The sequence below is a fragment of the Carassius carassius genome, chromosome 47, assembly GCF_963082965.1.
Source record: "Carassius carassius chromosome 47, fCarCar2.1, whole genome shotgun sequence".
Lineage (NCBI taxonomy): Eukaryota > Metazoa > Chordata > Actinopteri > Cypriniformes > Cyprinidae > Carassius > Carassius carassius.
The window spans coordinates 26,329,760-26,357,753 of NC_081801.1; the positions used below are offsets into that span (position 1 = coordinate 26,329,760).

The following is a 27,994-nucleotide window of genomic DNA, read 5'->3' on the forward strand; positions in this document are numbered from 1 at the left end:
TACACATATCTGTGCGATATTCCAGGCGCTGGGCGAGTCGGTGAGACGAGGGGTCTTAGAGACTGCTTCAAGGTGATTTTGGGAAAGATTCGAGCCATTGGGATTTTTAGGTGAGAGATGCATGCCTTCCACTTTATTTGGGTTGTATGCATGTGCATGCACTGCGGATTGGCGTGCATATTGTTAAATGCGTGCCTGGCATGCCTGTAACGTGGCTGCGCTCGACAACGTTGCTGTAATAATTAATAGCATGTGTAATCGTGATGGAGACGATGCGCGGTATTGTTCCAACGCAATGCAAGAGAGCAAGAGGATTTGATTTCCCAACCACTGAAAGAGATTAAGTCAACAGCATCGCAAGTGAAATTGTGCTGCATATAAAAAATGGTAGGCTACGGATTGGTCTTTCTCTGTGAGATTGGTAGCTACCACCACCTTCCATTCTGAATCACAATCGCAATGTACTCAGGTGGTCTCATTTCATGGCCATAGCACCATTGTTCTGCTGTAGTAAAGCTTTATTCTTGTGGATTTGGGCTTGGAGATGACTAATTTGCTGTAAACTGGGAAGTGTTTCGATGAAGAGTGCGCGAGAGCTGCGCGCGCTCGGCAGCATCATCATCATCAGCAGCAGCAGCCTCGAGCTCAAATTCAGCACAGCTCACATCTCAGAGCATCATCTCCTCGCATCCAGACAGAAAAGACGTGTGCGAAAGTTTGTCGATAAGGTGCAATCGATTTAACGTAAGTCTTGATGCTTGTGTCTTATTGTAAAACCGTGGGTTGAGGGATCGCAACTGCATAAAGGTAGTGACATATTCTGGGAACCTAAAATGGATTATGAGGTACTTTTATCTCTGCACGATGTTTGTGGTATGCATGATTGCTGTGAACTTGGCGATGGTCTGAAATGATGCGCACTGATTGCTTAATTGCTCCAATTGAATTACTACACGTTTCGGAGCAACCCCGAGGCGCACGCCCAATACTAATAACGAGATACCTTAAGTCGTGCTTTTGATGATGCACTCTCGCAACAGAACTCAAAAAGTGTGAACGTTATGGATTGTGTAAGCGTTATAACCCCTGGCAAGTCAGGGAATTTCGTCCAAATCTCTCTCGTGCGATCTGAATGTGGGCATCACGGAGAGAGCCTCGGCGAGGGATCAAGGTTTTTACATGGAGCTGTAAATCATTCTGCATGATGTTAATGGAGGATTAACACGCCGAGTGTGTGTTGAATGATTTGCGTTAATATGCCACCCGGCGGAATGAAAGCACACCGTTATGTATTTCTACATCTATAGCCCTATGTTATGTATAGAAACGAAGATTGATATTCTTAAATTTGCCAAAGTGCAATTAAACATTGAGTATTTGCATTGTGGGTCTTGTAATGAGTTGACTGTCGTTTTGTGTCATGCAAAACTGTTATTTGTTTACTCTGTTTACACTGCCTTAGTCTTAATCCACACTATATGTAAACTACAAAGGGGTCAGGACCACATCAACACACAGCATTCATGACTGAATTATATTTGAATTATATCAAAGGGGAAATAGTAACATTTTGTTCAGCACTTGTTAAACTGCAATAGGGTATTGTGCTTCCAGGATTTGTATTTAGATGATTAAATGTGTTGTATCACATCGCTGTATTGCGACTCATATAACATATATAAAATTACAGGTATCCCATAGACAGACAGGTAACTGTGGGAGTCATTGCATGTCAGCTGACACTAAAGACCTACTTCTTTTGAAAACGTTTGTCTGAAAACATATTTTTAATTATATTTCTGAGGTATATTAATGCACATACTCCCTATAATCGTGGTGTGGGTTTTGACAACCACATACCTCACTCCTTCCTTTAATTCCTCCACCTCAGTTAAAAGAGAAAGGGAAACCCTGGGCTTCTTTGAATGATGCTTTTAATGGATGTATTATTTTCTTCTTTAGTGGGGATACATCCTTTGGAGAATGATGTGGGGTGGAAGAGGAGCAGCTTGGCTTTGTATTTGGGCCTGTTTACTGGTGTCCAGCGTTCTGGCTGGAAAAAGGTATGTTTATGCACCTGAGGTTAATGCACTCATATATTGAAATGATTGAAACATTCTCTACTTTTAATAAAGAGCACTCTCTATGCTGTAGTTACAGTAGTGTTTAGTTAATGTGTAAGGACTTTGATCTAAATGTAGCTCTTACGATGTTAACAGACCGAGATCAGAACCTCAGACTTCAAAGAGGATGTCATGCTAATAAAGCTTTCATTAAGGTTTTCATTCTGCTACAACTTTCTTTTACTGTTATACTGCATGCTTCGTAAGTGAATTTTGCTTGCATATGTTTTGAAGCAGGAAATAAAACTGTGCATGTCTATTATCCATAAGCAATATCACTGAAATAGTTTCTTTAGACAAAAACATGTAGCAAGATAGTTCTAAAACTACAGCCAAGTGCTATTTTAAATGTAAGGACAAATGCAGAGGTTTGCAACTAAACATAAATATTTATTTGGGAGGATTTGGCTTAAAAGTCCTAAAGTGTAATATTAACCAATGAGTTTATATTTTCATGAATGTAGCTTGCTGTTAGCAGAGAATCATTCTGCCGATTAATTTCTAAATGATTAGTTACAATAATAATATATAAAGATGTTCGGGGGAGGCATGTTTTAATGATGCATATTTTGCAAAGATCATGGTTGTAAAATAAAGATTGTAAAGTGATTACAAATGCCATGCATGCCATGCTTTAGACTCATTTTATATGTTCAGACAGGTGACGTCACAGCGGTGTTGACATACCCATGAATATTTTATAACAATACTTTAAAAATGCCATAGGCACACAGGGTCTCATTTGTAAGCTGTGCTGTGACAGCATGCATTCACACTGTTGCTGTTCAGATGACCTGTAGATGGGGTTGCTGTACAATGTTTAATGGGGATCTGTATGCTGCTCATAACCACATGGATTTTGCAGTGTGTTATTCATGTCTGTATGGATCCTCTTTCAACCTACTATCACCAAATCGGCAAAAAAAATATTTGAGTTAATTATTACTAAATAAATATTTTTGGTGCATTTTTCTCTGATGTAATTTTGGGTCAGGCTGGCATTAGCAGCATGCTGTGAGTGTTGTTCTGGCATGCATGCGTAATATGAGACTAGGTTTTCCTCTGATGACCCCTTTTCCGTGTGGCTCATGGGGTCTGTGTGCATGTGTGTGTATGTCTCTCTGCGCAGATGGGGGAGGGTGGAAGTCTTCTCCTTTTATTTTTATTCTCGCTGTATTTGAGCCAGCCTGTGGTTGAATCCAGGTCCAAAGGTGTGAGAGCCCACTTCTGAAAATGCCTGTGTTTTGCATCTTTATAAAAGAACAAAAATACAACCAAACAGAATTTGATGGGAAATTTTTTTGCACAAACCACCAGTATGATTTGAAAACGTTTGTTTTAATTAAAGCAAGTTAATCTGATCTTTGTAGAAAGGAGGGTCAATATCGAAATTTGCTTACATTTGATTAGTAACCTAGACATAGTCACTTACGTCATAAGTTTTCTTTGAAAACACAGTGAAAACCTGGTCTTAGACTTTCAGCCTCCATTGTATGTTCTGCTGGGAGACATTACAATTGATTGAAATGAGCACAAAAAGCGTGCACTGTTCTTCTCAGCGACGGTGAGCATGTATCATCTGACAATTGTGTTTAAATTTGATTTAACTGCTTTAAATCAATAGTTGTCCATGTTGCTTTACTGGAAGATTTATAGTGGAATTACTTGCAATAATAAATGCCCGATATCAAATACACAGGATGCAAGGCTAACCCTTCAGTTCAGGGCGGGTGATGTTTCTCTCTTTTGGGGTCTGTTGCATCTCAACCTCTCGCTTTTCTCTATTTGAAAACACCCCATCCGTGGTCCATGCGAACTAATCGCGATGACCTCATCCTCTCCTTCAAATCTGTGTACATGCCAAACCCCAGACAGTGTTTGAGTCTGCAGACACACATGCCAGCTGAAGAAGAGTGACAACGAGTACCAAAAAAGCAAGCAATTATGTATGAACGGTAAGACGGTGATTGTTTTAGAGGAACACAAATTGGCCACCGTCTCACAGGCTCTTATTCATAAATTTCCATTTTACACTTTATGATTAAACTGCATTTTGCTCCTAATCATTTGTCTGAAATATTGATGAGTTCATTCTCTTTGCAGCCATGGGTGCGTCTTTTAGGATTTGGCTTCGTGTTGCTAGAAAAGAGTCTTTTAGCTAATTAATAATGCATTGTTCCTGTGTATATCCCCCTTTGCTCCTAAGACGGAAGGAGAGCTGTTGTTTATCTGCAGGCTATTGCATTGCAAATTCTCTTTAAACCGGCTGGATGTTTCAGAGTTACACCGAGGAGGATGTTGCATTGATTTTTCACATCAGGGTGTGTTATAGACACCCTTCGCTGTTGATGGTGTGTTTTGAATAAAAGGTCTGCTGTTTTGCGTTGTCAGCTCCAGTCAAAGCGCAGAAGAGCAGAAAGACAACACCACAGTTTTCACCAGGATTCTGGACAGCCTCCTGGATGGCTACGACAACCGTCTCAGGCCTGGGCTCGGAGGTACGTGAAGAAGTTTGGCCTCATGCATTCGTGTCCCAGTTTTCAGCCCTGTGGGAGATTTCTAAACTTACGTCCTCAAACGGATGTAACAGCACTTTTTCACATCGGGAAAATAAATCAGTAAACAATCATGTTCCACTCGAAGTAGGTTTCTAATTCACTTATATAACAGTTTTATGTCATTTTATTTCGAATATTTTAATTTTGATGGTAGGATGCAACATGGATTTCTGTGGCTATATTGATAAAATAGATTTTTTTCTTAGATTTAAATGTAATGTCCTGCAGAGGAAAGAGTTTCCATTCACCTTTTATAAATGAATAAGTTGTTTCACGTTATGTGTTGCAACACTTCAGAATTACACTAGCACCATTTCTTTTACTTGCCAAATTAATTTCCCCCTCACAGATAAATCATAAGCTTTGCTATTTTCACAAATAAATATAAAAACTAATCTTACATCATCAGCAATGCTCTTTTCAAGCATTTCAACATATTTTTGTTAGTATGATAGACAAAATCACAAAGGATCTTTCTCACTACACACAATAAGTCTTTTATAAACTGTTCGTTCACAGTAATTGCCAGTCTTCTATATTACTGCTATGATACTACAGTATATGACTTTTCATTTTCATCTCTTCAGTCTCATTCAATTTAATACTTTTTGGGTCATTAAATCCAACAGATGTTTGGTCAATCAGTCAACTGGTACAGTATATTAATATTTCTATAAATCTGGTTTCTAGAAAACTGGTTTGCCATTTTTGAAACTGAAAACCAAAATATAAGGAGTTTTTGTAATAGTATAAATGATTTTGGCAGATGATAACCACAATGTTTAAAGTATTTGTGTGTGTGTGTGTGTGTGTGTGTGTGTGTGTGTGTGTGTGTGTGTGTGTTATACTATTGTAAACATACCATACAAACATTATATTACAATATGGATTTTATGTCAGTGCAAAACATAAGTAATGCAAGTTTATTTCCTAATGTAACCATGTAACATCTTTAAGGGTAACATCTGAAACATGTACAGTATCTTGCAGTGTTTGCGTTTGAATGAGCTTCATTGTAAAGGTACTAAATGAAAAGTAATCATACTGTTGTGTTTGAGTGATCAAACCAAACGTTCTCATTACATATAATAATCTAGTGCTTTTCAGCAATGATTATGAGGACTAATAAAATGCACAACAGTAATGAAAATGTGCGATCAGGTTTGGAGAGCATGACCAGCTGTGTGAGCAGTTTGTACAAAGAGTTTTGAAAATGTACACCTTACGTAATAAAACTAAAATAATATTATTTGCTAAACATGTTACAGTTAATAAGTGTTATGAAACAATCATGGCAGTAGAAAGATATTGTAATGAAAGCAAGAGATCAGGTGTTAAAAGGTCATTGAAAGACATGAAATGCAAAAGCATGCCTCGTCATAAATGTGATGAAGGCGATGATGGAGAGCAGCTTTGTTCAGAACAAGCCGGCCAGACAAAAGCACATCAAGTGAACATTGTTTTCCACATAAATGCAGATCATTTAACACCTGACATAAATTAGCTTTGAAAATGATTCATTGAGTTAGCAAGGAACTCCTCACACCGGTGTCAAATAATTGTTAATTTTCCATGCATCTGTTTGACCTTACTCGCATTACCTTAGCACCCACAAAGTGAAAACATGTCATAAATAGCAAGTAAAGCTGACTAACAACTTCTGTCAACATCAGTCATCATTCCATGACACATAGACATGCTGTTTTTCATTGAGGCAAGAAAGTGCATTTCTTACTAAACGACACAAATGTATTTATAGGTTATAGTAAGGTTTGCCTGATGTGATTGGGGATTTTAATGCTCTGTGGAAAGGAAAGGAATTATTCGATCAAACTCAGGCAGGATGAACCTCTGGATTAAAGCGTTGTTAAAACTAATGACCAGCACTGATTGACGCTCAAACTCCTAATTTCTTGCTTCAACAGAGCGTGTAACCGAAGTCAAGACTGACATTTTCGTGACGAGTATTGGGCCGGTCTCGGACCATGACATGGTAAAACTTTTTTACTTTGTATAAATGTGACAGGTTTCCTGTGTAGCCAGTGTTCAGAAGAGTCATTTACATGCTGCTTAAATGTTTTCACCTCACTGAGAAGCTTGAAATGTGGTGATTTAATCTGTAAATCTGATCTGGTATTCAGTAACAGTGGAAGAAATTACTAATTGATTATAACACCATAACCCATATTTCTTATTACTTCTTTAATGTTGAATCTTGAATGTTTTGGAATACATTAAAATATCAAACCAGGTGATATTTATTTATTTAGATTTAATCACTAGAGGCTTGTTAAGCAGAACATTTCACAAAATATTTTAAATCATAAAACCATAATGTGAGACTTGTGTGTTCAAGAGTTAGTGAAACATGTTCATATCTGATGTGATGAACTACCCATCTGTTTGCACTTAGTGTTGCCATCTAGTGAAATGACTTTCAGATATAAGTTTGTCTTCAGTGATATATTGCAGCCACTGTATATACTGAAATGTACTCTTATTTATATATATATTTTTTTATATAACATGATGGCATATCCTGCCAAACATAAGTTCCTTTATGGAGCATCTCTACATTTTATCCATGCATGCCAGTAAATCAAGTCTGCTAGTGTCATAAAAAGAGTAAAATGCTGCAGTTATGTTGCATTGTTTTTGTTTTTCTGTTTTCCCAGTCATGTGACTCTACCTAGAACAACCGGCTGTATCTGAGTCATAATAGATGTTTGTGCGAATATGAATAAATGCTTGCAGCTATGTCGATCAGTGGTTGTTAGAATGATTCATGCCGCTGATTATGGCCACCACTGCTTCAGAAAGCTCATGGCTCCTCTTGATGACTGCGGCTTTACTGAAATTATTACACAAAAGCTACTCTATAACTACAAGTCTCTATTAGAATCTTCAAAGCCTTTGAGGACAAATGAAAAAGGGCTTGTTTTGTCAAATTTGGAGCTTGACAGCAGCTGATCACTATGAACTATAATTGTATGACAAGAGTGTATAAAATAATAACAGACAGCTAAATTAAATTACAACACTATAAAAGAGCATTCCAGACAATTCATAAAACACTAATAAAATAATCCAAACATACTCAAGCCATGCATTTGGTCGGCTGACAGCGAGCGAAGGACATGGAACACATTTTTTAGTGAAACCAACTAAATTTGAAAATGCAAATGCAAAGCTATCATAAAATTTAGTGGATGAAGTATGAACGCCACATGAACATGTTTCACTAACTATTTCTGCATGGGATGAGAAACGCTGTGTTATATTGCAGGAGTACACCATCGATGTGTTCTTCAGGCAGAGCTGGAAGGACGAGAGGCTGAAGTTCAAAGGTCCCATGGCAGTGCTCCGTCTCAACAATCTCATGGCCAGCAAAATCTGGACGCCCGACACGTTTTTCCACAACGGAAAGAAGTCAGTCGCCCATAACATGACCATGCCTAACAAACTTCTGCGGATCAAAGAGGAAGGAACTCTGCTTTACACCATGAGGTGAAGCTGCTGCTTAGAAACAACAGATGGTGCATTTCCTTTTAATGATGGTGTTTGATCTGAAGTGATCTGGGTCTCCATCTCTCTCCGTATAGAAATACACTCAAATATATATTTACAAGAGTTTTAGTGTGTCTATAAATATATATTTTGCATTTCTAGTGTAAGTTTGACATAAATAACATAGACATCTGCCTCTCAAGTGCCTAAAGCACCGGTCAGGTTATAAAGCATCCGTCATTCTGCTTAATTAGCAGATTAGGGCGAAGATGGAAGTTCATATTTGTGTCAACTAAATGAAAAATGGGAGGAATGTACCGTAGGGGGATGACATTTACTGATTTATCACGCTGTCAAGCTGGAGTGAGATTGTGCATGTGTGTGTAAATGTGGGGAGAGCTGAGCTGTAGTAATTCCTGTGTATATAAGTGATATAAGCGGTTGCATAGGGGTTCAGACAGTAATGCGTGGTAATAATAATAGCTTTGCTAAAGTTTGCTTGTGTCAGTCTTGTGCATTAATGCTTAAAAATGAGAGAGCGAGTGCTTTGAGGACCCTAAGTGCAGTTATCGTGGGCACTTCAAAATACGTTAATATTTCTGGATACCTTATTATCTGAATTGTTTGGATTTTTAGAACACATATATATGGACTGCACACTCGTCATTTTAATGCCTGTATCTAGATAATCTAGAAATTAAATACTAACACAAATGGTCAAATATATGGTTACATCTTTAGATTCAGAATGGGTGAGCAGCAACTCCACTTCCATTGAATTCCATTTTAATGCATTGCTTTAATTTACTAACAATTCTATACAAGTTATCATACTGTCATACTGTCATACATCATACTGTCCAAATGTGTTTTATGACTGTCAAGATTATAATATTGTATCCCACTCTCTCTCGGTCTCAGGCTTACAGTCAGAGCTGAATGTCCAATGCACTTGGAGGACTTCCCGATGGACGCCCATGCTTGCCCTCTCAAATACGGCAGCTGTAAGTACTGTGGTGTTTACACACTTCCCTGGAAAGTTCAGATACCACTCAGAGTCTCAGACGGGGACTTTCATCATCTCTGACAATGCATCACTTACCCGAGTCCACACAACCACCCGAATAAATTTAGCTACCAACTAATCCTTGAAAAGAAAGAACAGATGCGTCTGTGCTGGAGGAAGAATGGTGGGGGGGCACATGAATAAAAAAACAAGCTTGTGACTCAATGCCACGAGGCTCTAAATATTTCAGTGTCTGCTGCGTCTCCGCTCCACTGCAGTATATGACCCTGCCAAGCTTTTTGACTTCAGACAGTTGATTTTGTGTCTTGTTTGTTTGCATCAGATGCCTACACGAGGGCTGAGGTGGTGTACGTTTGGACGCGAGGGGCGGCGCAGTCTGTGGTCGTGGCTGACGATGGCTCCCGTCTCAACCAGTATGACTTGATGGGACAGACGGTCGACTCGGGTGTGGTGCAGTCCAGCACTGGTGTGTCTTCATGTTTAGAAATGAAGCCTTTGGTTATGTTTTAGCATTTTAGCGTAGCTTGCTCCAGATTTTATAATTTCCCTTGTGGATATGCAAATAATTAATCTGCTCCTTTTTTTTTATTCGCCAATCGATACAGGTACCTTAACAAAAGGGTCCAAAGTGGGTTCACTGGATTACCTTCTTTTCAATAATGTGATTTGGTAGATTTAGTTGTCAGACAGTGAATACCCCGTCATTATCGATCAGTCAGTTACAATATTTTGACCGAATGACGGTTTGCAGGAAATGCATTGTGGTAGATTACTATTCTCTCAGATTTGTTAGTATGTAAATATAATCCGTGATGCCAGTTTACTGAAAGCTAATTTAGACTACAACAGGAATGCTACTTTCCATCTCCGTAAGCACAATACAGAAATGTGAAAAAGAGCATCATCTGGAAAGAGCGTGTTCTATTTAATAAAGCACCATATTTGCATACTAACCATCTGATAAACATCATACATTCTAAAATCTCATGAATAATTCTAATATCAACAAGGAATGATTTTATAGCATTTTGCACTGGAGCAAATGCTCTAAATATCACTTCTTCCAGATGAAAACACACATATGAGCGCTATATGGTTATTTGTTCCCATGTGGGAAATTCAGGTGCAGAATAGCAGCATCAGACATAAAGTGCATTAACACCATTATGTTTTCTATAGACAATCCATGAGAAAACATAACTAAACAAACAAAATTAAATTAATTAGGAATAATGATTTGGCATAAAAATAAATGCATACTGTATATGCATTATTATATACATTAGGGTAAAGGAATAGTGAATAAAATAACTACATGATATCCATTCAGATTCATTAAAATTAATCTTGCATATCAGTATATTCTGAGAAAAGTCCCTAAATGAATATAATGTTATAGATGATGAGTAAATCATTTAATAGACACAAGGTAGCTTGAGAAGTCAATTCTGTCTGTCTGAAGTAGACTTTCTCATTCTGTGCTGCAGTTAGTTTGCATGATTAGTTGAATTCATTTTGGGTTAATTTCTTTATAATGAACCGTGGTAAATTAACACGTCTAAGTGACTGTCCTAATACTCATTAATTAATGTATATATGGCTTCCTTTAAAGATCTCTCCTCTTTCACTTCCAGGAGAGTATGTTGTGATGAAAACACATTTCCACCTCAAGAGGAAGATCGGTTACTTTGTCATCCAGACATATTTGCCGTGTATCATGACCGTGATCCTGTCCCAGGTGTCCTTCTGGCTAAACAGGGAATCTGTCCCTGCCAGAACTGTGTTTGGTGAGTGTCCTAATTGATCTGTAAGTTAAGCGATCGATGCACTGTTAGCATCACATTGCAGCAGTCTCCAACATCTTCAAATCTAGTGCGCTGGTGTACTGTCTAGGTATCTGCTTTCCAAAGCAGCATCCTAACTGAAACACGATCTCATAAATGATTGATCTGGAATAATCTAGCTAGACAGCAACTGCTTGCACCACACAAACAGGGTTCCTCATGAGACACACAAAACACTCAGCTCACAACTGATGCCGGAGACTTTGATGTTAGCAGGTTCAAAGCATAAAAATATATGTAAATAAGCATAAAAATGTTCTGCATTTCTCTAAGCTCATCCAAAGCTCGTTCTGGGATTGCCTACTCAGCAGAGTATACCTGTGATGCTGCCTGGCTAACGTTGGTCAAAACATTGTACTCTTTAGACATGTCCCCACCAATTTTCAGCCAATATTTTCAAAATAGCTTGAACCCATGTGCAATACACAGACAATGCACCAGTCGGTCCTTCCTCATAACTTAATGCATGCATGGCACATAAAACACATTTGTGCCGGACTCGTTCAGTGGTTGAGAGATCTGCCAATTTAAACAGATTCGGTAAACTGCGTGAACTGACACCGAGGATGTCCTAATGCGTCCACCTTAGTGAATGAAGCTTCACTTACTGTACATAGAGTATCCCTATGCTTCTAGCCAGCTTTTCAGCTCAGGCCTTGTAGAAATCAGTGTGAAATGTTTCCGGTTGCCATTAGAAATTCACACACATGTTGCTGCACATCAGAAACCGCAAACGCATTCACTGTTCACTAAATATTTTTAGATATTTCTAAAATGTTGTGCTGTCACTTGACTCACCTGCTTTACAGGAAGCACAAGGTGTGACATATATATCTACGAAACACTTTAGTATAGGGTCCAATTCTCACTGATAAATATTTAAATTTATATATATGAATCAAGTCTCCTGACTGGGCACTTTGGATTCCCAGGCGTTTGCATCTTAGACAAACATAAAAAATAGCATCTGAGAGCTGTCTGTGCCTTAGTTGGGTTGCTCAGCCTTGCAAAACTATACTGATATTCTCAATTCTGAAAACTTGTATTCTACAAATGCACTCAGATTGAAACATGACCAGAGGGCAAAAGATGTGACACAATTGTTTTGTATTTACATATATATTTATTTACTGACCAGAATTTGAATCGGCCCTTTTCCAAAAAATAAAAATAAAAAATCCATATTTCCCTTTCAAGGGAACTTCAAACTGCGTCCTCTGAGGGGACACTATGGGGAACACCTCGTCGTGACCCGTGTCTGAAGCATACTTTGAAAAACGCCAACGTGTTGGCCGGCGACAGCCTCTGACGTCGCTACCGGCGCGACTATAAATACGCGCCTGTAGGACCCGTCACTTTATCTTCTTCGTCTTCAGTTGACTGTTTTGTTTGAAGCGTGCATCTGAGAATCGACCAAAACGGTAAGAGCGATCTATTACTGTTTTCATCATGGCTTCCACTAGCAAGGCGTTTAGACAGTGTGTGCATCCGTGTCAGCGTTATCTGACACCCGATGACACACACACTCTTTGCGTCTCTTGTTTGAGCGAAGAGCACGCGCGCGATGTCCTTGAGGGGGCGGTCTGCGTGCACTGCGAGCGTTTCTCTCTGAGAAAGCTCCACTCTCATTTGTCTCTCTTTTCGAGGAAAGAGGGACAGCCATCTGGATCCCGCGGCTCAGGACCCGCCGTTGCCGAGGCACGTAGGAGAATGAGCTCGTGGGGATCACAAATGGATCTCGCTGAGGAGTGTAGAGAGGGACCTTCCCTTTCACACTCTCCGGCGGCGAACGAGAGCGAACTTCGGGAGGAAGATGTGGTATCATTAACCCATTCTGACACTGAAGTTAGTGCTCTGCTGGGTTCTACCCAGGAAGAGCAGGAGATGTCTGAGATTGGTGAAGAAGCTGAGGCTGAGCCTTCTCAATCCTCCTGCCCCGCGTATGAGGAGCTGTTAGAGGTTATGGATCGCGCCACGGCAAAATTAGATTTGCCATGGAAGCATGCCAGAAAGGTGGCGTCACGAGGTCGCCTCGATGAGCGGTACTTGTCTGACCATAGCCCTCCAGCCCAGGTGAGCCTTCCATTCTTGCCTGACTTACATGCAGAAGTCGAAAAGGAATGGAAGAGGCCGTTTTCCTCTCGCATCCACCGGTTTCAGCATACGAGCTATGCTAATATCGAGGGCATGCATGAGAACGGCTATGAGAGGATGCCCCCTGTAGAAGAGACGCTGGCTTGCTATCTCTCTGTGGGGCAAATGTCCTCTCTTAAATCTCCCTCTTTGCCATCTAAGCCCCTCCAGGATACATCCCGCTTAAATGGCAGGTCATACGCGGCAGCTGGTCAGGCTGTGGCTTCTTTGCACACGATGGCGGTGCTCCAGGCCTACCAGGCTGACCTGCTGAAGGACCTGGATACAGGTGAGGGCCTTTCACCTGACCAGGTAGCCGAGTTGCGCCGCACCACAGACCTCTCTCTCCGAGCTACCAAGCAGGCCGCCTCCGCCATGGTGGTGACGGAGAGACATCTGTGGGTGAACCTGGCAGACATCGGGAGGGAAGAAAGGGGGTTTCTTCTCGATGCTCCGGTCTCGCCTTCTGAGCTTTTTGGTACCTCCGTTGAGATGGTGGTCGAAAAGTTCAGGGAGGCAAGGGCGCGCTCAGCGGCCTTTAAATCCTTCATTCCGCGAAGGTCCAGGTCCGAGCCCGAGCAACCATGGCTCGCGCTCGCGCTCCTCCCCCGCCTAAGAGCAGGGGCAAGAGGAACCGCGGGTCACGGAGTGGTAAGCAGGGTCTGAGGGACGTGATTCAGACGAGGCAGCGTCCTCGCACGGGTCAGAGCAGTAGGAAGACCTAGTAGCTCCGGATGTTTTTAACCTCTGTTTTTAACCTCTGTTTTTAACTTCTGTTTTTTGTCCTCCCCTGCCTAATTCCCCTGTAGCCACCAGCTTTCCACCTGATTGAGGTTAGGTGGACAGTCTCTTACATAACAGTCTCCTTCCTGGACCTATGATGTTTTGGTTGAATCTATGTTCATAGCAACCGCCTTACTGACAGTCCGGACCAGAAGGGGGCACCCCGCAGCGGGACTCCAGTACAGGAGGGTGGGTGAGTACGTAACCCTTGCTCTACCTGTTTATGGACGTTATGTTGCTGGTGGTTATATGTCTACTAACAATCTCTGTGAGTTTCCTTTACAGTAGCTAGGTGGCCAAAGAATTGGCACAGCACTGCAGGGAATTCCATAGATGTCCGGCCAGGTCACCCTGAGGGGCCGCCTGGCCGCTTGGCGCATCCGGGGAGGTGGTGGTTACGGCAAAAAGCTCTGTATTTACTGCCTCAGGTGATGCTCCTGTCGCCTGAGGGTTGGAGCTCACCGCTCCTGTGCGATCCAGCGCCTCTGCGATGCTTGGGAACCTTTCTGTACACACGCTCGCCTGTGTACTTTCTCAAAACCACATAGTGGTCAGTGTGCACGTTAACGCTTTGCGCACTGTCTGAAATCCTCGTAAAGTGGTAAGTGTGCACGCAAGACTCTGCGCACTTTCTGAAATCCACGTAAAGTGGTAAGTGTGCACGCATGACTTTGCGCACTTTCTAAAATCCTGTACGGTAGGGGTTACGCGCTTCGCTTTGTTCCCTTTCTTATGATGATTAGCCCTGGGTTCCATGGGCTTCAATCAACCAGTGTGTATTTGTTATACACCTCAAGCATCGCTTCCCTCAACATGAGGGGCTGGGTGGACTCCCACATATTGTGGTTATCAGGTGGTAGGCTTCATCAGGCCTCCCTGATGGTGAGCTCCCACATACTGTGGTTGCCAGGTAGTAGGCCTCACCAGGCCTCCCTGGAGATTTAGCTCCCACATACTGTGCGTCTCCACTAAATAGCATATTGTGGTTTTTCAGATAGTAGGCTTCACCAGGTCTCTCTGAAGGTGAGCTCCCACGTTCTGTGGTTGCCAGGTAGTAGGCCTCACCAGGCCTCCCTGGAGATTTAGCTCCCACATACTATGCGTTTTCACGGAATAACATATTGTGGTTTTTTCAGATAGTAGGCTTCACCAGGTCTCTCTGAAGACGAGCTCCCACATACTTTGGTTGCCAGGTAGTAGGCCTCACCAGGCCTCCCTGGAGATTTAGCTCCCACATACTATGCGTTTCCACGGAATAGCATATTGTGGTTTTTTCAGATAGTAGGCTTCATCAGGTCTCTCTGAAGACGAGCTCCCACATACTGTGGTTGCCAGGTAGTAGGTCTCACCAGGCCTCCCTGGAGATTTAGCTCCCACATATTGTGCATTCCACTAAATAGCACATTGTGGTTTTCAGATAGTAGGCTTCACCAGGTCTCTCTGAAGGCGAGCTCCCACATGCTGTGGTTGCCAGGTAGTAGGCCTCACCAGGCCTCCCTGGAGATTTAGCTCCCACATATTGTGCGTTCCACTAAATAGCACATTGTGGTTTTCAGATAGTAGGCTTCACCAGGTCTCTCTGAAGGCGAGCTCCCACATGCTGTGGTTGCCATGTAGTAGGCCTCACCAGGCCTCCTTGGAGATGTAGCTCCCACATACTATGCGTTTCCTAGAAAGCGAGCTCCCGTGATTTGTGGTTGTCAGGTAGTAGGCCTCACCAGGCCTCCCTGGAGTCGAGTTCCATATTACTTTCAGTTTCCACTGAGGTGGTTATCTGGTAAAAGGTAGTAGGCCTCTCTAGGCCTCTCTGTAGGTGAACTCCCACATATGGTGGTTATCAGGTAGCAGGCTTTACAGGTCTCTCTGAATGTGAGCTCCCACATACTGTGGTTGTCAGGTAACCTTTCAGTACACACGCTAAGCCTGTGTACTTTCTCAAATCCACATGGTGGTCAGTGTGCACGTTAACGCTTTGCGCACTGTCTGAAATCCACGTATAGTGGTAAGTGTGCACGCAAGACTCTGCGCACTTTCTGAAATCCACGTAAAGTGGTAAGTGTGCACGCAAGACTCTGCGCACTTTCTAAAATCCTATATGGTAAGGGTTACGCGCTCCGATTGGTTCCCTTTCTTGGGATGATTAACCCCGGTGTTCCTTGGGCTTCATCCAACCAGTGTGTACTTATTGTACACCCCAAGCCCCCTCAACTTGGGGGGGCTGTGTGGGCAATTCTTGGGTAGTTCAGCAGCGCTCCCCTTTTCTGAAAGGGTCACCTATGAGCATGCTGCTCGGAGCTCGGAGTCTTCCTTTCTTGGGAGACTGATTCCCGGTTCTTCAGAGCGCTCCAGTACCACATACTGTTTTGAGACGCTCTGTGAGAGCAGGCATCCTGCTGTGGCAGGGGCTGAGGCCTCCAATTGCTCTGCTCCCGGGCCATTCTTCTACGAGCTGCTCTATCAGAGTTCCACGAGAGCCCCTCCTTAGAACAGTATTTGTAAATCCATGTTATGGTAAGTGTGCACGTGAAGTCTTTGCACACTTTCTGAAATCCACATTGTGGTAAGTTCGCACGCTAGTCTCTGCATTCTTTCTAAAAACCCTAGATGGTAAGGGCTTCGCGCTGCTGCTTCGTGCCCTTACTTGAGTTGGTTTAAGCCCCGTTCATCTTGGGCACCACTCCACCTAGGTATCCTCGGATACCTATCTAGAACAGGGCGCCGCTACTAGAGTGCTGTGGGGACAGCCCTTTCGGCAAGTTTTTGCGAAAGCTAGCAGTAGCCCCTGTGTGGCAGGCAAAGACTTGGCAGAGGAAAGTGCCAGGCTCTTAGCCATATCCCTTTAAAGGAATCTTTTGTGATTCCAAGCCTTTAGCTCTACCCCGGGCCAGGGCCCTACAGGTAAGAAGTGGGTATGTAGCTTAGGCCTTTGGCCGTAAGGGATAATGTCATAAGGCAGCCGTCAGACCGTCCCAGGGGCGACTCCCGGTGAAGCGGTAGAGTTGGTACTTAGTGTTTGCCATGATTCTGGTCTGCACTCCCCTCAGCATGGCGGCGTGGGTATACTGTTCCCCATAGTGTCCCCTCAGAGGACGCAGTTCGAAGTTCCCTTGAAAGGGAACGTCTCAGGTTACGAATGTAACCATGGTTCCCTGAGAGGGAACGAGACACTGCGTCCTCTAGCTCCCTTGCCATGCTTCGGGCGCAAGCTTCACGAAGAAGATAAAGTGACGGGTCCTACAGGCGCGTATTTATAGACACGGGTCATGACGAGGTGTTCCCCATAGTGTCCCCTCAGAGGACGCAGTGTCTCGTTCCCTCTCATGGAACCATGGTTACATTCGTAACCTGAGACGTTTTGTGCTTTATAAAAATAACCTGCAATTGTACTTTTGGTATACTAAACTGGTATTTTTAAAGACTACTAAATTGGAACAATTAATTTTGTGCTTAATCCAGTTTAATTGTGCAGAAGTAGTGCTGGGGTCCAACTAAAGATAAGTGTATTTGATTGTGCTAAAGGGGAAGTGGAAGTACTCTAAGTATACTTCAGGTACACTTTAAATGTATTGCGTTTGAAGACAGATATTATAAAAAGATCAAACAGTCCTTATTAATAGTGATTTAAAACAAAATTTTAGCATAATTTTAAGAAATGTGCATTGTGCAATAAAGAAATACTAAAAATAAAGTTCAATTATTTTTATCAGTAAGTTTTAAGTGATACGCCATTTGAAGTATACTTAGTATAAAATGTTTTTTAAATATATTAAGGTTTTATAACAGTGTCTGATAATATCTTTGTTGTTGTTGTTGTTTTTTAAGACTAGTCATGACTTCTCAAAGTCAGTTATAAAAAGGGTCTAATTTTTATCCAGAAAGTAAGTCTGATTACCTCTCGGTTAGCTACTAGTTGGTCAAACTAGTTCTTAAGACACAGTCTTAACATAGTGGCTATGCAACTGGCACCAGAAGTAAATGGACAGAACCAGGGTGATGAGGCCAACCTTACTCCATTTCTCGAAAAGAAACAGCATTGTGTTCCACTATAAAATAATTTAGACTCCACCTAAAGTGAGTTGCTGAACCTCAATAAAACTAAAAGGTAGCATGTGCAGATAAATCATTTTCATGAAGAAAAGAAACCTGAGAAGTGGTGTCGCCTGTACCTTGGAGGACAGCGTTAATGTCATAAGCTAATGAATTGGTCTTCAGACAACTGTCCCACCTAAAGGGTATTCCCATAATGCAGCTTTATCATCTTGAGGAACGTCATCTGTCATTTTTCTCTTTTCGACACATCTTGATTCATGACACTGAACTACACGACAAGTGTTAGGACAGAAGCACCTAAGACCTGAATAAATACAAGAAGCATAAATAGTAGGGATGCATGATATTATTGGAACACTATCAGCATTCAATTGTAAACAGCAGCTTGTACCCTCAGTTTAACTTTATTACAGTTTATTTAGTTCAAACAAGCAAGTTTTTGCTCAAAATTAACCAAAATGTAAAATAATGTTTATAATCTTTGCACAGGAGAGACTTGGTTATTGTTTCCAAGTGAAAGAAAACATATTGGTATACAAGCTTTCAGCCAAAACAAGCGGAAAAATATCACCCCCCCCCCCCCAAAAAAAACCACCGGCGTTGTTCATCCCCTATAAATAATAATCCTTCTGTACAAACTTGATTGATGGTAAAAACTTACCCAAAGGGTACAGTTCTGTCAATATTTGTTCAACCTTATGTTATACTGTTATACACTTTCTTCTTTGCATTAAAAAAAACACAAAAGATATGTAGCAGAATGTTCAAGCAGCTCCTTTCCTTATAATAATTTACTTTCCTTTCCTTATAATATAATATAATAATTTCCTTCCAGTAGCCTGTAACATTCTGATAAATCATTTTATGTGTGTTATCCCTTTAACAACACACTGACGAATGGCCCTGCAGTTCCATAACTTGATCTATAACAAGGCTTCGTCCCGATAGTGTGGTTTATGTTGGTGTGAAGAAGTCAGTAATGTCACAAGACTATGATATTAAAGGAAAATGATGAGCAGTATAATGGTTCCATAGGAGGAACTACCTGTAAATCACAGAAGAAGTGCTCCAACATATTGTGCTGAAGATATTCCTCCAGAGACATGGGGGGGGGTTGAAGCAAATTAAACTAGAGAGAAGATTCATATTGCTGCTGGAAAGGTCTCAAGACCAGGATAACATTGTTGAAACATAGAACTAAGCTTAATATTATCAGTGTAGAGAGAAAGAGAAATGGCTAAATAACTCAAGACAGCCAGAACTGAAATTACACCGAACAACACTGCTGAAAAGGCACTTTGAAGACGTAGCCTTCAACACCACAGATAAACTAAATTTCACCATGCTTTTCTGGAAATTAGGCCTTGCCTAGAAGAAGAAAGTGTTGAATACTGCAGAAGAAACTAGAGTTTGTTCCTGTCTTCTAAGAGTTTTTTTTTTTCATTAGCATCACCAAACATAAATACAAAATAATTATTTCAAACATGTCTCTCGAACACTCCTCTGTCTCCTATTGGTTACTTAGACTGATGTTCTCATCACAGACTCACACCATTGCTTGAGCTTTGTTGTCTCCATTTGGTTGAGTTGCTCAAATAAACAGAAGAATGTCCTGATAAAACCATATGGGCAATAACACTGTAATGCCACAGAAAATATATACATTAGGGGTGAAACAATATTCAAACCGAACCAAAATACCCTGATACACTGAACCGCGATACTCTCTTGGCCTGCTTAGAAACTTTAAATGCATGAATTGCTTGAATCACATTGAAAAGGAAGGTACCATTAAGGGCAACATGTGCAGAACAAATCTGTCCTATAGGCTACATAAAATTATAATGAGAACACGACTTTAAAAGAAAAAAGCCATGTTTCAGCGCGTTGTAATGGAAAGAGTGCATCCACAGGGTTACTGTACATCTTCATGACCAGCACAGTCAAGTTCACTTGTACAGCCACTCACCTAACCTAATTAATTACATTATGTGGTGATTAATTAATCTAATTAATTGCAAATCAAATTTGGAGAAATAACTCAAAGATCATTTAAAGTCATTGTTGTGCAAAACATCAAACTAAGATTACAAAAAGTAGGTTCAGCAAGAAATATTTTGTTTGATAAAATGTATTACATATACTCTTTTGGACCATGTGAGTAGATGATGACAGAATTGAAATTTTTGGTTGGGTGAGCTATAACTTTAATAATTTATGTTTTTAATTTTATTATTATTACTAAGAAAATATGAAATTATTTCTTTAATGAAATTATACTACAAATAATAAACTAAAACTGCCAGTAGGTGGTGGTAAATGTCTTAATGATTAAGTCATCGAGTCATTTATTCATTTGTTTGATTCGTTCAAATGGCTGATTCATCTAGGAGTGAAGTAAATGGTTCTTTATGAATGGTTCATTGAAGCAACAGACGTTAGGTTACACTAGTGACATCCACTGGATAAAACCAGATAACTGAAAACATGGTGTTAAATAAAATGTATAATCTATATTTAATATACATTCTAAAGTATTTATTTAATTGTTCTTTTTAATAAACTGTACAGTATGCTAAGGTAACCTTGAAATTTTAGGCTTGTAATATTAATTCAGACTTGCTGGTCAGGCTTTCTCAAGCCAACATCTAAGTTGGTCTTAAACATTTTTTTATCTAGTTATGAGCTTCGTTGGGCAAGTAACTCTAAACAAGCAATTAATTACTAGTTACTAATTACATCTCAAACAGTGTAATTCAATAACGGTACTCTCTTTAAAAAAGTATCGCATTATTTACTACTAACTACTTTCTAAATCCCATATCAGCCTCGACCAGGTGAGCAATACACAGATAGACATAAAACTGCTCATTTCATCCTTTCAATTTAATATTATAAAACTGCATAAATTATTATTCAAGTCACCAAAGTATTTAAAGGGAGAAGGTTATGTTAAAAACATACATTTTAAAAATGAGATGTTACATTTTGATGTTAAATCCATCATTGCTTTATATAGAATTGTTCTAAAGTCTATACAGTATTTAATGCAATTACAGCAGAAGTAACTAATTAAATTAAAGTTAAAATCCCTTTAAGTAACCTCTTACTTTTTACTCAAGGGAAAAGTAATTAAATTACAGTAATTAATTACTAATGCACTACACCCAACACTGGTTTAATGATGTTAAGTAATTATAACCAAGCAACTGCCAATGACTGAAATGTAATGAAATGTAAATAACGTTTAAGCTAGTGCTGTCAAATGATTAATCACGATTAATCGCATTCAATAAGTTTTTGTTGACATACTAGTACTGTGTATATTTATGCATGCATATATTTAAGAAAAATTATCTGTATATAAATATTTGCATGAAAGTGTATACTATATATATACATAATAAATATACACAGAACACACACATATATCATGTAAACAAAAACGTAAAATGTTTGGATGCGATTAATCGCGATTAATCGTTTGACATCACATTATAAATCCTTATCCTTATGTGAAATCTTCTTAATCCAAAGAAGAAACAGCAAATAATGAGAAAACATAAAATCACTGTGAGAAATATTCAAAAATACTTGGAGTATTGTGTATAATAGAGAGCTGCAGCCGTTGTGTCAAAACCTGGAAAACTCATTTGCCGTGGATTCCCTTGAGATTTTCCTATGCGTTTTTATAATGGCGTTTTGCAATTTATGAGCAAAACAAGGTCTGTGGAAACATCAGTTGACGATACTTGGACGTTTTGCTCTGTACGGTGAATTACACACACCCATCCTGAAAACACAAATTGTGAAGCAGTTAATTTTGAAAACATATGTTTCTAATAAGTAATTAGATAAGGGTGTGAGTCTGTGCAGTTTACGTTGCAGAACATAACATCCAAGTATTGTCAAGTGATGTGATTCACTTGTACAGCCACTCACCTAACCTAATTAATTACATTATGTGGTGATTAATTAATCTAATTAATTGCAAATCAAATTTGGAGAAATAACTCAAAGATCATTTAAAGTCATTGTTGTGCAAAACATCAAACTAAGATTACAAAAAGTAGGTTCAGCAAGAAATATTTTGTTTGATAAAATGTATTACATATACTCTTTTGGACCATGTGAGTAGATGATGACAGAATTGAAATTTTTGGTTGGGTGAGCTATAACTTTAATAATTTATGTTTTTAATTTTATTATTATTACTAAGAAAATATGAAATTATTTCTTTAATGAAATTATACTACAAATAATAAACTAAAACTGCCAGTAGGTGGTGGTAAATGTCTTAATGATTAAGTCATCGAGTCATTTATTCATTTGTTTGATTCGTTCAAATGGCTGATTCATCTAGGAGTGAAGTAAATGGTTCTTTATGAATGGTTCATTGAATCATTAAGCTTGTTCGACTTGAAGTGGATCATCACCATCAGACCGATCGGTGTGTGACGTCACTGAAACCGCAAGAGCTTGTGGACGACTCCTTGTGCTTTTGAATTGTTTGCTCTCGCTGTACTTTGATGTCACACACCGATCGTTCTGTGCAGCGCTGCTTCACTATAGCCAATGGTTCAACGCTCAAAATGATTCACCAAATTCACTAAAAACGTGGATTAAGAAATGAAATGCCGCTGTGAGTTGTGAGGAAAGTTCTGCTTTGTCTTTATCTTCTGGTTGGCAAAATTGAGCAAAACAGACAGCATTGTGTCCAAAATAACACAATATTAACTTCTTAATGAACTGTTGTATAAGATGAGTATCACATTTGCACTCGTGTGATATTGCACTTAGCCTACAGCTCGTGTAATATTTCTTAAGTATGTGATGTAAATATGAGATACAATCTCAAACGGGCGTTTTGCTCCATATCTTAAATTTTCAGGACATTTCTAGGCTCCATCATGCAGTAAGTTGTTGCTCTGCCTCATATTAGTCATCAATTTATCCACATAGGTCTGGGACGGGGCAAGTTGCGTCAAATTTTAACACGTTATTTTTTTCCATAATTAATTTATCTAATCAATGCGTTAAATTACCAGCCCTAATATATATATACATATAAAAATACACACACATAAAAAATTCCTGATAACATGCAAATCATTTCAGACAAGACATAATGTGGATCCAAAAAAAATTAATTATTTTATCAACTCTTTATTGTAAGTATACAATAAAGCTTTTATTTTCTCTCTCTCTCTCTCATAGTCTCCACAGACTTTCTTTCCCTAACCACGTTATTGAACACCTTTGAGAGATAATTTCATTTTAGTTGCACTCTCATTATTCATTGTCTCCTATCCTGTTGTGTGTGTCAAGGAAAATGTTGTTAAAAGATATGGCTCATATGAACAAATGTTCAGTATTTAGACACAGTGAGTGGAACATTTTAATAACCATGCTAACTATAACCTAATTAGAGCTTTAACCGTTGGGTGTATCTCTGCAGGATGAGGCTATCATCAGCCTATCGTTATTTCACATAGACACTTTAAGCAAAAGCTGCCCTAAATAGTTAGCTATTTTTATTTTGAATAGTGATAGAAGTAGCAAAGATACATCATTGGTGTGTTTGTCATGTGAAAGCAAACAGCAGTTTGGGGTTTGTCTGGTATTACTTAGCTTAAGAACAAATAACAAACATTTGTAATGATGCTGTGAGAATCAGTGTTTGCCGAGAGGATCAGTCTGAGTTCAGGAGGAAGGTTCAGGCATGTCTTGGGCAGAAGAGACAGCAGGAATTAAATATGCACTACAGTTTCAATTTAATTATGTTCAACACGACACATAATGTTTGCCAGCTGTCACTGTTCATTACAGGAGCTCTCTTTGAGGATGCATGGTCACAAACAGTAAAAAAGGTCATTTTTCTTTCATACTAATATCCATTTCAGACAGCGCACACCTTAAATATCAGTAGACATCAGATGTTCTGATTTTTTCATAATGTATCTGCATACTCACTGGCCACTTTATTAGGTACACCTGTTCAACTGCCCGTTAACACAAATATCTAATCAGCCAATCACATGGCAGCAACTCATTTCATGTAGACATGGTCAAGATGATCTACTGATCAAGCTGAAAGTAATCATCATAATGGGGAAAAAAGAGACCGTAGCATGATTGTTGGTGCCAGTCGGGCTGGTCTCGGTATTTCAGATTTTCATCCACAAACATTTTTAAGGTTTACAGAGAATGGTCTGAAAAAGAGAAGACATCCATTGAAAATGCCTTGTTGATGCCAGAGGTCAGAGGAGAATGGCCAGACTGGTTTGAGCTGATAGAAAGAGAACAGTAACTTAAATAACTCGTTACAAGTGAGGTTTGCAGAAGAGCATCTCAGAGACTTAAAACAGATGAAAACAACACAGAGTACCACTCCTGTCAGCAAAGAACAGGAAACTGAGGCTACGATTCACACGGGCTCACCAAAACCAGATGAGAGAAGACTAGAAAAAGGTTTCTTGCTCTGATTATCTTGCCGCACTTTGTGCTCCTCAGTACCAGTTGAGCCATGTTTAAACACCACAGCCTGTCTGAGTATTGTTGCTCTGAGCAATGAAGACAAAAGGGGCCCAGCACTATTAAACTTAAACACTATTTTGTTTTCTGGCAGATTGATTAAAGGTGTTTTCCATATGCTTTGACCGCTGCAGGAGTGACCACTGTCCTTACCATGACCACCCTGAGTATCAGCGCGAGAAACTCTCTGCCCAAGGTGGCCTACGCTACAGCCATGGACTGGTTCATCGCCGTCTGCTACGCCTTTGTCTTCTCGGCTCTCATTGAGTTTGCCACTGTAAACTACTTCACCAAGAGGGGGTACGCCTGGGACGGCAAAAGTGTGGTGCCCGAAAAGGTAAAGGCTTTTCAGCTTTCAGTTAAGAGGAAAACAAAATGTAACAAAATGTCATTAAAGTATTCGTTCATAAAAATGAAAACGGTCATGTAATGATATTTTGAAGCTACTGTTTTACATTCAATGAAAGTGTTTTATTATTATTATTATTTACAACATTATATTAAGAAATTACTTTTAAAATGGCTTAATACAGTATATCATTATGAGAAAAATCTCAAAACATTAAACTAAAATTTAGTGTTATAAAACTGAGAGAAAATAATTAATTTTTTTATTTATATTATTATGATCTATCATCTCATTGTGATGACTTACTATTTAGTAATAATGAGAAACTTTTTCATAATTTTGACTTAGTATCTCATATAAGATTGCTCACAATTGTGAGTAATGTTTGTTTGTTTGTTTGTTTTTAATCTCATTATTATGACTTAAAAGTTTATCATAATAAGGATTTAGTTTCTTGTAAAAATGTTACGCTTTCACATAAAGATGAAATTTTGTCATAATGACTTAGTATCTTGTAAAAACTATTTTTTTCATAATTAATTTCCTACTAATAATTACTTAATGTAAGCAACAGACGTTAGGTTACACTAGTGACATCCACTGGATAAAACCAGATAACTGAAAACATGGTGTTAAATAAAATGTATAATCTATATTTAATATACATTCTAAAGTATTTATTTAATTGTTCTTTTTAATAAACTGTACAGTATGCTAAGGTAACCTTGAAATTTTAGGCTTGTAATATTAATTCAGACTTGCTGGTCAGGCTTTCTCAAGCCAACATCTAAGTTGGTCTTAAACATTTTTTTATCTAGTTATGAGCTTCGTTGGGCAAGTAACTCTAAACAAGCAATTAATTACTAGTTACTAATTACATCTCAAACCGTGTAATTCAATAACGGTACTCTCTTTAAAAAAGTATCGCATTATTTACTACTAACTACTTTCTAAATCCCATATCAGCCTCGACCAGGTGAGCAATACACAGATAGACATAAAACTGCTCATTTCATCCTTTCAATTTAATATTATAAAACTGCATAAATTATTATTCAAGTCACCAAAGTATTTAAAGGGAGAAGGTTATGTTAAAAACATACATTTTAAAAATGAGATGTTACATTTTGATGTTAAATCCATCATTGCTTTATATAGAATTGTTCTAAAGTCTATACAGTATTTAATGCAATTACAGCAGAAGTAACTAATTAAATTAAAGTTAAAATCCCTTTAAGTAACCTCTTACTTTTTACTCAAGGGAAAAGTAATTAAATTACAGTAATTAATTACTAATGCACTACACCCAACACTGGTTTAATGATGTTAAGTAATTATAACCAAGCAACTGCCAATGACTGAAATGTAATGAAATGTAAATAACGTTTAAGCTAGTGCTGTCAAATGATTAATCACGATTAATCGCATTCAATAAGTTTTTGTTGACATACTAGTACTGCGTATATTTATGCATGCATATATTTAAGAAAAATTATCTGTATATAAATATTTGCATGAAAGTGTATACTATATATATACATAATAAATATACACAGAACACACACATATATCATGTAAACAAAAACGTAAAATGTTTGGATGCGATTAATCGCGATTAATCGTTTGACATCACATTATAAATCCTTATCCTTATGTGAAATCTTCTTAATCCAAAGAAGAAACAGCAAATAATGAGAAAACATAAAATCACTGTGAGAAATATTCAAAAATACTTGGAGTATTGTGTATAATAGAGAGCTGCAGCCGTTGTGTCAAAACCTGGAAAACTCATTTGCCGTGGATTCCCTTGAGATTTTCCTATGCGTTTTTATAATGGCGTTTTGCAATTTATGAGCAAAACAAGGTCTGTGGAAACATCAGTTGACGATACTTGGACGTTTTGCTCTGTACGGTGAATTACACACACCCATCCTGAAAACACAAATTGTGAAGCAGTTAATTTTGAAAACATATGTTTCTAATAAGTAATTAGATAAGGGTGTGAGTCTGTGCAGTTTACGTTGCAGAACATAACATCCAAGTATTGTCAAGTGATGTGACCTTGTTTTGCTCATAAACTGAAAATTTAAAAAAACATGGGAAATAAATCTACAGTATGAAGAATAATCTCATTGAGTCTATAGCTAGGTATCGGCAATACTGCGCGATGGTAACAGCTGATGACATCTTTCCTGTTGACCTCCTTTACAGCAAAAGAAGAAGAAGGAGTCATTGCTGAAAAAGAACAACACCTACACGGCTGCGACGGCGACGACGTTTGCTCCGAACATTGCCAGAGACCCTGGTTTGGCAACTATTGCTAAAAGTGCCCCCCCTCCACCAACCGAGCCCAAGGAAGAGCCAAAACCCAAACCCCCCGAGGCCAAGAAGACCTTCAACAGCGTGAGCAAGATCGACAGGATCGCCAGAATAGCTTTCCCGCTGCTCTTCGGAACCTTTAACTTGGTGTATTGGGCAACTTACTTGAATAAAAAACCCAAATTACAGGGCGCCCTGCAGCCACACTAATTCTATCTCCTCGGTTTTTCTCTTTTCTTTCTTATGTTTCTAAACGATAGCAACAAAAAAATTGAAACAAATCTCAAATATGTTTCATTAATAGTCAAGCTCCCACTTTCAAGTTTGTGTCAGCATATGTAACACACTGTATATACCTAGATAACCAGAGGGACTGGATTATGTACAAACCACTGCACCTGGAAAGGAACTCATACTTACTATATATATATACAATCCGACAGTATATCAGACCTGAGAAAATGCTATTCTGCAAATGCACATAGAATTATAGTTTAATGCTTACGGAATAGTAAACCCCCCCCAAAAAAGAAGTAATGATTCTGTCATGAAATACTCCCCCTCACATTGTTCCAGTCCTGTATGCTCTTGTAGAACACAAAAGGAGACACTTTGCTCTTCTCGATGGCAGTTTAGCAGCTATATCACATCTGTCACAAACAAAAGTTTCCACGCACTTTATTCCACGTCTTCTGAAGTCCTGTTCCTCATATGAATCTACCACATAAACATATAGATGATGTATGCAGTATTTTTAGGGCGCTTTT

The 27,994-nt window shown here is 39.2% G+C and overlaps 1 protein-coding gene across 4 annotated transcripts; it reads left to right on the top strand.

Annotated features, from left to right (window-relative positions):
* Nucleotide 1: 1 nt before the first annotated feature.
* LOC132130484 (gamma-aminobutyric acid receptor subunit alpha-1-like) lies at nt 2-27,994 on the top strand. 4 transcript variants are annotated; one of them, XM_059542200.1, is made up of 10 exons: nt 2-110; nt 1,963-2,063; nt 4,515-4,621; nt 6,607-6,674; nt 7,968-8,188; nt 9,110-9,192; nt 9,538-9,681; nt 10,850-11,002; nt 24,694-24,896; nt 27,120-27,994. In XM_059542200.1, exons 2-10 carry the CDS (start codon nt 1,984-1,986, stop codon nt 27,435-27,437), a joined length of 1,377 nt encoding a protein of 458 aa, XP_059398183.1. In that variant the 5' UTR covers nt 2-110; nt 1,963-1,983; the 3' UTR covers nt 27,438-27,994. The 4 variants fall into 4 exon arrangements, with proteins under 4 accessions (XP_059398183.1, XP_059398180.1, XP_059398182.1 ...); XM_059542197.1 differs by lacking the exon at nt 2-110 and adding an exon at nt 418-728; XM_059542199.1 differs by lacking the exon at nt 2-110 and adding an exon at nt 601-744.

What these genes read in the sequence shown, in the direction of transcription:
- LOC132130484 (XM_059542197.1), top strand. Translation starts at nt 579, where the DNA reads ATGAAGAGTGCGCGAGAGCTGCGCGCGCTCGGCAGCATCATCATCATC. An exon ending in AGCGTTCTGGCTGGAAAAAG is followed by an intron (nt 2,064 to 4,514) that starts GTATGTTTATGC and finishes TTGCGTTGTCAG; the next exon opens with CTCCAGTCAAAGCGCAGAAG. An exon ending in TCTCAGGCCTGGGCTCGGAG is followed by an intron (nt 4,622 to 6,606) that starts GTACGTGAAGAA and finishes TTGCTTCAACAG; the next exon opens with AGCGTGTAACCGAAGTCAAG.